The 11,192-nt window shown below is 45.1% G+C and overlaps 1 protein-coding gene across 1 annotated transcript in view; it reads left to right on the forward strand.

The window, feature by feature from the left end:
• The window catches only part of PTPN4 (protein tyrosine phosphatase, non-receptor type 4), a gene marked incomplete at its 5' end in the record, with an annotated part of 66,259 nt that overhangs the window by 15,407 nt on the left and 39,660 nt on the right, over positions 1 to 11,192 (forward strand). The window contains 2 exons of the mRNA XM_015406991.1: positions 8,669 to 8,759; positions 10,083 to 10,144. Of these exons, the coding sequence (XP_015262477.1) occupies positions 8,669 to 8,759; positions 10,083 to 10,144 (153 nt within the window). The remainder of the gene's footprint in view (positions 1 to 8,668; positions 8,760 to 10,082; positions 10,145 to 11,192) is intronic.

The following is an 11,192-nucleotide window of genomic DNA, read 5'->3' on the forward strand; positions in this document are numbered from 1 at the left end:
TTTACCCTTTCTGCTTGTGTTCTGCTACCAAAATTTCCTCTTCCATTTGTCTCTACCTTCTGTCCTTTAGAGGGAGTTTAGCGGCAGCCGTAACGGCCTTTGGAAATAGCTGCGGAGCCCCTCTCTCTCTCTCTCTTTTTCTCCATGCGATTGCACCATGCCAGGAAGATCAGCAGACAGCTTTCTCTCCGAGTTGGAGAATGACGCCGTCATTATGGAGCTGGCCAGGGATGTCTCCAGAGCCAGCATGACCTTTAGGCTTGCTATGGCTACCGGCAACCACCCCAAATTGAGTGGGGAGAAGAGAGGGAAGAAGTGGCAGTGTCCAGAAGACCTCACCGAAGACTCCCATCCCTGCTCATCAGCCAGTGGCGGTGGCCATCTTGGATCCTCAATTTTGGCGGGAAACGCTCTCACGCTTACACAAGCTGCGCGGCTCGAGTCCCAGCTCCCAGATGCCAATCTCCCGGTGGGAGATTCAGGCAGGTCTTCTTCGCTGAATCGACCAGTGGCAAAGGACTTTGGAAGGCACCTGTTTGGTAATGTACCCCCATCAGACTGGGATCCTGCCCCTCGAGAATTTTTTGAGTCCATGAGACGGACAATGAGGGAGGAATGTCTAAATCTCTGCCACCTGGGGGATCTGGGGTCCATTGCTTCCCGCGCAAACTCCCCGGTTCCAACACATAGAATACCCTAGACATAGGGAAGTTGGGGGAAGTTGGCCTACTAAAGCTGCTAGAAAGCAGGCCCCGAGAGACAGTCATTCAGACTCAGAAAAGGAGCCTGACCTGGCTCACAGAGAGGAAGGTGAGTTCCTGTCTGATGAAGAGGTGGAGAAAATCAGCGTCCCACAACAGTCCGCAAGACTTTTTAAGGCAGAGGACTTCCAATATCTACTTTCTAAGTCCCTGTCAGTCCTAGATCTTCATGACTCTCCACCTGAGGAGGAAATGGTTAGTCCAGGTATAAATCCCAGAAATAGGTCTAAGGGGGCGGAGGAGCACTTTCCCAGATATGCTACCTCTGAAAAAGTATTTCCCTTTCCAGAGTTTTTTTGAAAGACAATTAATGGGCTAAGCCCACTTACCTCCTTCTGCCAATGAGATGTTACAGGTTCCATTGGTGGATGCCCTGGTGACAGCACTCCAGTCCTTTGGTTGGACTAAGCCCACCTCTAACAGACAGGCCCCCCGTTTTGTTAAAAAAGCTGTATGATTTACCTCCTTTTGCCAATGAGATGTTACAGGTTCCACTGGTGGACGCCCTGGTGACAGCACTCCAGTCCTTTGGTCTTCTCTCTGAGGACAGCCATGGTTCAGTCTGAGACAACCTGGACAAGAAAATAGACATTGCCCTGAAAAGTACATGAAGCCACAGCAATGGCCATCAAGGCCTCCGCTACAGTCTCAAGCGTCACCAGTGCCATCATAGTCTGGTCTAGAAAAATCATTCAATTGCTTCCAGAGAACAATAGTAGATTACTGGAGGGAGCAACGAGAATATTAAAGGCATCATCGTTCGCAACAGATGCAGCTCTGGATGCTCTTACCTTTTCCTCCAGGGCCATGTCCTTGGCAGTGGTGGCAAGAAGGGGGACATGCTTTCCAAGGGGAGAAGCTGTTTGGTGACCGTCTAGAAAGGATCCTAGTGGAAACCAGAGACAAAAAGAAGGCCATGCCCAGGAATGTACGACATCTGGATAGGAGAAGCTCTGTCAGTTATTCCTTTTGTTCTTCCAACATGTCTTTTCGGTCTAAACCGGACCAGAAAAGAAGTTCTCGGAACTCCTCAAGGCAACCTTATAAAAGGGCTTTCACTGGTCCCCACTTTGGGAGACAGACTACCAACAGGTCCGAGAAACCAGGAAGTGACAACAAAATTACTAAAGCATGACTCAGAAAGGATTCCGGTGGGGGTAGACTACTTCACTTCAAACTAGCGTGGCTAGAGTCCCAAGCAGACTCTTGGACTTTAGAAGTAATTTCCAGAGGCTACTCAGTAGAATTTCTGAGGACTCTCCCAGACCGGTTAATAATTTCCCCACTTCGCAAGGATCACAGGAAACGAGCCATAACGTTTGCAGCAATGTGCCATCTTCTAGATATCCGGGCTGTGGAACTGGTACCAGATGATCAAAAGGGCCAGGGGGTCTTCCATATTCTTCACAGTGCCCAAGAAAAATGGCGATTGGAGAGCCATCCTAGATCTGAAATTTGTGAACAAGTTCATCAAATTGAGGCACTTCCACATGGAGACCCTCAAGTCCATCACCGACATACTACAACCAGGAGAATTCCTGGCCTCCTTAGACCTCACAGAAGGTACCAGAGATTCTGCGTGGGGGAACAATACATGCAATTCAGAGTGATGCCCTTCGGTCTGGCGACCGCCTCGAACATCTTCACCAAGGTGTTAGTCAACCCCATAGCACACCTGAGGAAGAGGGGCATTCATGTCCATCTGTAGCTCGACGATCTACTCATTCGGTCTGCTTCCAAGGAGGAAGCTCTTCAGGACATCTAGGAGACAATTCATTGTCTTCAGTCACTCGATTTCCAAATCAACCTGGCCAAGAATTCATTCTCGCCATCTCAGAGGATAGAGCATCTGGGGATGTTGATAGACACCAGGAGTTCCTCCCTTTTCCTTCTGGAAGAGAAGATCCTGAAGACCAAACAAATGGTGAAGATCACTATTGACAATACCTCTACATCTCTGCTCACCTTAGCCAAGGTGATGGGCCTCCTAATTTCCAACTTAGATGCGGTTCAGTGGGGCCGACTTCACACAAGGTCACTGCAGTCCTTCCTCCATCCGTATCAATTACAGATTATGGAGAAACAGGACACCCTGCTCGAAGTTCTGATGTCAGTGAGATAGGCACTACGTTGGTGGACGTGGGAGGCCAATCTCCGCCCGGGAAGAAGTTCTTTCACAATAGTGCACTCCAACTGTTTACGGATGTGAGTCTCCAAGTCTGGGGAGCAACCTTGAATGAGATTCCAACACAGGGCCTCTGGTCTCACAGGGAATCCCTGTTACCTATCAATGTTTTGGAACTCAGGGCAATCCACCTAGCTCTCCTTCACTACAGCAACAAAGAAACATCACATATTAGTGAGGACGGACGACATGTCAGTCAAAGCTTACATCAACAACCAAGGAGGATCCAGATCATCCTCCCTTCACAAAGAAGTGCTGATGTTGCTATTCTGGGCAGAGAAGAATCTAGCCTCCATCAGAGCTGAACACATCAGAGGGATGGACAATACCAAAGGAGACTGGCTCAGCAGACAGACAATTCACCTCGGAGGGTGGATGTTGAACAGGAAAATTTTCCATTGGATACTGCAACACTTTGACAAGCCAATAGTAGATCTGTTCGCCTCACATCAGAACAATCAACTACCCAGGTTCTTCTCCAGGTTCCGTCACGACAGAGCGGAAACTATGGACGCCCTGACTGCCTCCTGGCCAAAGGGGCCTACTGTATGCTTTTCCACCCATTCCGATAATACCAAAGGTACTGAGAAAAATAAAACAACAGAAGGCTGCAGGTCTACTGGTGGCCCCGTGGTGGCCCCATCATCAGTGGTTTTCGACTCTACAGTAACTATCCAAAACACCACCACTGTGTCTTCCCGTATATCCAGATGTGCTCATTTAGGGGCCAGTGTGGCTCCCGAATACAGAGTGCCTGCTTCTGACCACATGGAACTTGAACGGTGCTCTTACTTAAAACTTGGATACTCTTCGGAGGTGACAGAAACAATTCTTGCTTCCAGAAAGAGCTCCACCATTAGGATATATAATGCCACCTGGAAAGCCTTTCATAGGTGGTGTAGGAGAAAATCAGTCAACACCAGGAAACCTCCCATTCACTCTATTTTGGGGTTCTTACACGACGGCCTCAAATCAGGTTTGAAACCAGCAACACTCAGAAAGCAAGCCACAGCCTGTGCTTCTGTGCTTCCTCATATGAAGAGCCGTTCTTTGTCGACACACCCACACGTACGCAGGTTTCTGAGAGGAGCCTCGCTTCGCAGCCCTCCACCAGTATACAGATTTCCCATATGGCAACTACGTACGGTGCTATCCGCTCTCACCAAGGCCTATTGAACCTATGCAGGAGGTCCCACTGAAATGGTTACGCATGAAAATGATATTCCTGGTGGCAGTAACTTCAGCCAGGCGTATTTCTGAAATTGGAGCGCTCTTGGCAAATCCAGGACTGTGCATCTTTCACAAGGACAAAGTGGTCCTGCATACACAGACCCTACCTTCATTCCGATGGTGGCATCTCGTTTCCACAGAGCTCAAGAGATATACTTACCATCTTTTTGCCCAGATCCTTAAACATCCACGAGAAAGGTCCATGCGCACACGCTTGATGTTCGCAGAACTCTCAACGCTTACCTGATTTTTACCGACAGTATCAGAAAGACCGAGGCTCTGTTTTTTAACATCTCACCTCTGCATTGGGGGAACAAGATGTCTAAATTTGCTATCAGCTTTACAATCAAAACATGCATAACAGAGGCTTCCAAGTCTCTCAACTTGAATCCTCCCACTGGAATTACAGCACACTCAGTGAGAAGTGCAGCCACAAATGCAGCAATGGCGAAACACGCTTCGATTGAAGAAGTCTGCAAAGCCGCCACTTGGTCTTCTGTCTCCACCTTCATCAGGCACTACAAACTGAACCTATACGATTTGGCTAATGCCGCCTTCGGAAGAAGAGTTTTACAACACATAGAAGAGGAGAGCAATCTCCCACCGAGGTCATAGGGTACTGCTTTGGAAGTACCTAAGATGTCCTCCGCCTCAGAGGGAGACCAACCCTTGGCACTTACCGTGAGGGGTCCTTCTACTCTGAGGAAAGGAGGACATCTTGCCCCACCCAGTGCATCACTCTCTCACTCTTCTCTGAGATGTGACTTATCTTAACTCTTCTTCCAGTTTCTTTCGCTATGTGTATTCTTACTGGGTTTCGTGTTTTTTCCATGTTGCCTTCTATGGTTCTGTCTAAAGTTTAATTCCATGTTTGGAGTTGTTTCTTGTTTATTAGTTGGAGTAAGTTGTATCCAGTACTGCTGCTGGAAGTCTCCCGAATTGAAAAGGGGGTGTTCTCACTCCACAGGAAGAGGAAGAAAGATTTCGTTCCTGCCTCTCCCTGATAGGATGGTGGGAATCACCCAAGATGTCCTCCTTTCCTCAGAGTAGAAGGACCCCTCATGGTTAGTGCCAAGGGTCAATTTCACTGGCAGTGGAATGCTTTTCATAAAGAGGTTGCATGGCTGTGCCTTTTTCTCATTCAGGACCCTGGACAGCAGTCTACTTGATCTAACTTGAGGGAAGAAAACAGGCTTTGGGAGTGTAACGTTAACCCTCTCTTTGCTTTCTTGGAGTATCCAGGTGGTTGGTAACACAGACAAACCATTTCCTCTTAAATATTGAACACTCCATAACAAGTTATTGTATCTAACTGGGTCAAATAGAATGCCATTTTCTGAGAACCTAAACCAACAACAGTGATACATATGTCAAGCATTTCATATTCCAGCAGAGATACTTGTACAGTTTACCTTCCTGAAATGGGAACAGGCATGCAGTGATGAATATGTAGTTACAGCTTTTGCCTCTGATAGCCAAGGACAGAGCCCCTGGTCCTCCAGAAAACTTTATCTGTGTTGACAAAGTGGATTTTGATGATCATATGCATAGAGACATCTGCAGGATAGTTTTTGTCTAAATAGAAATAACTAGCAAGTGATTCTTGTTGAATAGTATAAGTTTATTGTCTTAACCAAAGCCCATAACATAATACATCAGGTCATAAAATGGTAATGTAGACAATAGAAAAATATCAGTATACTCCTATACTTCTTCTGCTTTGCGTTAATTACGAAACTCATTCTGATTTTCCTTGTTGCTAAGGCAAATAACGCCATTCTGCTAGAGACATAGTGGTCAAGGTCCGAGAGTAAAAAATTGACCAGATCCAGATCGGAGAGTCCATTACGCTGAGGGATAATAGGGATATGATGTACTTTAGCCTAAGGGCTTCATGCCATGGGCATCTCAGAATATAATGTGCAATATCATCAAGTGATTCTGGTACTGTTTAAACACAATGAAAAACCATTGGCTTTTCTGTTATAAGAAGAAGCCAGAAGATCATGTGGTCCCTGCCCCTCAGACATCACTAGTTAATTAAGTACCTGCAACTCACTGAAAACCACTATGTATCATTACTTACAAATTACAAACTATTGTTTGCTCTTATCCTCGTAAACCAGGGTTTCAAACTGTGGTTTAATCTGGGTTTAAAGAGACGACAGCAATCTGGGTTTCAGGGGAAGAAGACAGTCTGGGTTTAAGAAAGCTAAACAACTATAGATTTGTGACTTGGATAAAAGGAAAAAAGAATGGGTTGCTACAGAAGCATTTCACTTCTGAACCAGGCCAAAATGGGGAGGGAACACGCAAACCTGAGGATCCCCCAGTTTTATGTAGCTATGCCTCAGTTTGTCTCTTAAACAACATTCCTGAAATGGTAGTAATTAGTTTGGCCATCCACTGCCTCCAATTACATGGCATACTCCAGTGGAACTTTTGGTGTGTAGGAACTGTAAATGGAAATGTAGGTTGAATTTTGACATGGCCAACATTTCTCATGTGCTATTGTTATCTCCACCAGCATAGGTTTAAGAAGCTGAATCGCTGTCTTCAGTTTCTGGGGGAATTTAGCTAAATGGCAGGCTTCAGTGAGGGGTGGGGTACTAGCGAGAATCTACTACCTGTGTTTATGGGGAAATTTCCCTTTAGGAGAGCTCTCAATAACCAGTCCAAGAGTAAAATAGAGAATGTTTTATTGAAGGGAAATTCAGGAATTTAACACACAAGGAGAGCACATGGAACATACACATGTTCAAGATATATGGAAAGTAGAGGAGTGGAAGAATAGTGGGGAGTGAGGCGATAGCTACCTTTCCTGAAGACATCCATGAAGAAGGAGAGATGGTGAAATGACCAGCGCCTTGTGGAGAGGAAGGACCCAGTATACTGGGGGTGCATGTTGGTAGGCGCCCAAGACAACATGAACCTAGCAATGGGGCTGCGCTGGGCCAATTAGACCCAAAAATGTGTCCCTCAGAACAAAGATTGATGAAATTAATCAGGGATAAAATGATGTAGTTTGGAAACGCTGTATAGGGTTCCCAGGAGTGGACAAGAGACTAGAGGTTCAATTTGGGTTTGGTTCCTGATTATTTCTCTGGTGGTTGAAGAACTAATGGATTGCTAGTTTAAACTAATCAAAACAGAAACAATACTGCTTGATGAGCTACCTAGGTTTGGGGTGTGGGAAAGGAGTTGAAGTCAGGACTTTTCATCATAAAGGAAATGTGGGGAGGAAGGTTGAAACGAGATTGATAGGATTAGTGATTGGAATAGAAAAGAAGTATCTCTGGGGTGACAGAAGTCCAGTGTCTAGAATATGCAGACGTCAGCAGGGTGGAGGGGGAGTCACAGCTGTCAGAACAAGATCTCGTGTGCTTCCCAGGGTTGCCGCCTAGGCATTGATTATGGGGCCTGCTAGTCCTGGCATCCATCTTTGTATCCACTTTAGTCAAGATGCCTGGTATATAGACTCCTGGGGTACCCCGATGCGGTCCATTGCTGGTTGAAATGACCCCTCCTGTGAGACAGGGAGTTTGGCATACTTACACTATATGTGATATAAGGCAGTCGTTTATGAAGAATACTCCAGTCAGCTTGATTCCCCCCCCCCCCCCCGGAAAGTCGGCCTAGTCTCATCAGTAGTTTGAGGAAATACTTTCCCTTTCATATAATTTGGGTTTGTATTAATATACGCATAGATCGGATGCTTCCCTCGAACTTGATGCAGAAACATAATTAGTCTTGAGTGCTTTAGAATTATTTTTGATGTTTCAGATGTATACCGAACCCCATGGGTATATAATATTTTTTTACCTTCATATCTGTCTCTGGCCACCTCAGCAGCACATTCTGTCTTCAGTTAACCCAGAGGCATTAAGTGACATACAAAATGTTACATCTGCTGTTTTATGCCGCATGGGACCTTTAAGTGTAGTCTTCTTGCATTGAAAAATGTTCATTAAATTGATAAATTATTCATTGGCGAGCATGTTCTGGCTGCTTTCTATGGCTACCTAAGGCTGTACGTGTACTAAGAGCTACTTCACTTGTAATGTAGACTTAGGGATGGACAAGAGCATTTACGGTGTTTTTTCTAAATAATCTGGCTAGACATTTTCTATTTAGATACAATATGCCATTTTTTGCCATGTGCTCCTGGAAAAGGTCTTTTTTTAAAGTTTGGTGAATAGCTTGATACCTTACAGACAGTTGTTTCTATACTGCCCAATACCCGTGGCCATTTCCTTGATGTTAGTAACTCTGTTCACTCCCTCAGCATATGTCTTTACCAAAAATTTAAGTGATGATGAATAAATACTCAGTTTCCTGAAACGTTCAGAAGTACAAGACGCAAGTGTTGTCTGCCTTGTTTGCAAGTGGAGGAAAGTTAACTTTTTAGTGAAATGTTGCCTTACTTGCACACACCATCTCATGATTAGTCATATTTCTCTTGGCACCGCCTGACTTGTTTGTTTCTGTTCAGCAACTTTATAGGAAGAAGCCTGGGATGACAATGTCTTGTGCCAAATTACCTCAAAACATTTCCAAAAATAGATACAGAGACATTTCGCCTTGTAAGTACTTGAATGAAGTATGAACATTGAAATGAACATTGAAATTCATTACAAAGATGTGCAGGCTCCCTACAGCCAAATGGTCATTGTGGGGAATGGCTGTTTAAAAATACAGGAGCTCATTCGGCTGTGGGGTAAGGAAGGGCACTTGGCCTCTCTCACCAGGCATTTTGCTATGCTGAAACAATGCAGAGGGTGTTACTTCCCCATTTCTGATGCTCCCCACTCGTAGAATACTCCATGTGGTGTGTTAGGCTGAGAGGGTGACTGGCCCAAGGTCACCCAGCAAGCTTCTATGGCAGAGTGGTTTCGAACCTGCATCTCCCAGGTCCTAGTCTGAAATTCTAGCCACTACACTACACCGACTTTTATGGGGTGACTGGTATTGAACAAAAGCAAGCAGTCATTCCTGGGTGAGTCATGCAAATTGCATGAAGTCAAGTCATCTAATGGTTGCTGCCAGGTCTGGCCCTGAGTAGTCCTCCCTCAAAAGCCAAAGAAGCTCTAGAATGGGCCCTGTCCCCTCCCCCTGCCTTTTCCTGTCAGAAACAAAAACCAAGCTTGAAGGCTGGCAATACTTTTTTTTTTTTGCCAACTAGCAATCCCTACAACATTGCTAAGATGCCATTCAGTTCTTAAAATTACAGGCGCTTCTATCATTTGGGAAGATTATGGGTGTTTTTTTTTAGATTTCAAATTTTTCTGTCTAGTCTGTTCATGGCTCAGACTCTGGATTTAGGTATCCACAGATGTGGCCATGTTGAGAAAATTAGATACATTGATTAAGTTATCTATATATCTAATTCCCAACATAGGTGCTTCTATCAGTTGGGAAGATTACGGGGTGGGTTTTTTTAGATTTCAAATTTTTCTGCAAACTTCAGACTTCTTTCAGGTTTCTAGTAAAATCTGTCTTGTCTGTTCATGGCTCAGTCTCTGGATTTAGGTATCCACAGATGTGGCCATGTTGAGAAAATTAGATACATTGATTAAGTTATCTATATATCTAATTCCCAACATGCCCCCTCCTTGCGGATATCTAAATCCGCACATCGGGGGCACTTGGGGGGCAGGGAAATTTTCCTGCACATTTGGGGCAATCCCCATATGTGCAGAAAAATCTGAAAACTTGGAAAAAATATGTGGGGGATATTTAAATCCCCGAAAAAGTAAAAGAGTGTTCCCTGCGCAGGCGTAGGGAATGCTCTGAGAACGGCTTCGCCACCACTGCCGCCGCCACAGAGGGAAAAAGTATCGCGGGTCCCCCTTCTTGTCTTTGCTGTTTACAAATGTGCTCATTAAATTATTTTTTTCCCCTCCCAGATGATGCTACACGGGTCATTTTAAAGAGTGATGATGATTACATTAATGCAAACTATATAAATGTGAGTTGGTTATTACGGTGGTCTTCTGTATTAATTCAATGGAGTGAGTTTTGGGATTAAATTTTGCCTTTCATTCTGAACTACTTTTGCTGGGCCTGTGGGGAAGACACTGCTAGCAACTGTTGGGGGAAGCAGGGCTGTTGAGGCAGTGCAAACATTCATGTTGCATGGAGAGAGACAGCAAATCCTGCTTGAGGCAAGGGTTCTCTTCCCTTTCTTACCTGTGTGTGATTCATTGTCTTTGCTTTCCCAGGAGTAGAGACTCCTTGTCAGAGCTTGTGTTATGAGACGGAGTACCTGTAAGGGTTCTGAGCAAAGCACTATTGGCAGTGTGCTCTAATACGTTTGCTGTCCTCCTCAGCTGTTTGAGTGAAGTGTTCATTATGGGTTGTTTTTTAATTTTATAAAAGGCCCTTTCTCTAACATCCCACGACCAAACTTACCCTGGTGACTTCATGTGTTTGTGACCAATATGTGACCAGAGAGCTTTAGCGACATGCTCAGCACCTTTTCATCTGAGATGGGAGTGTCCTAATGGGGGTTTATATCATGCTTAGGAGATGCGTGGTCAGTTGCAGATTTAGTCTCCTAAGCTATACCATGGCTGTGGAACACGGCGCCAGGTGTAGTTTGGGGGCAGAAACAGTTCTTCCATTCCCAAAGACTTGAATTGGAGTGTTTATGCCAAGGCAATGGCAGAACAATGTTACAGAGGAGGCAGTACATGTGATGAGGAAGTTTAATATGCTGGCTGAGCTTGTCCCACCCATTTTTTACCTCCTATAAGAGCATACGTACACCAGCAGGGTGCTGTGGCAGCATACCCCTCGTTCATTCTGCCATAGAGCTTAGGGTGATATCCTAAGAGGTTTACCAGTGGCCTAAAGTTTTTGCCATTAATGATTTATCACATCCAAATTGCAAGATGCCATAGTCCTGCTGTACACTGCATTGGTCAGGCTGCACCTGGAGTATTGTGTGTAGTTCTGGAGGCCTCACTTGAGAAAGAATGTGAACTGAATGGAGCGGATGCAGAGGAGAGTGATGA

Source organism: Gekko japonicus, unplaced genomic scaffold (assembly GCF_001447785.1).
Source record: "Gekko japonicus isolate JY-2015 unplaced genomic scaffold, Gekko_japonicus_V1.1 scaffold1847, whole genome shotgun sequence".
In the NCBI taxonomy this organism is placed as follows: Eukaryota; Metazoa; Chordata; class Lepidosauria; order Squamata; family Gekkonidae; genus Gekko; species Gekko japonicus.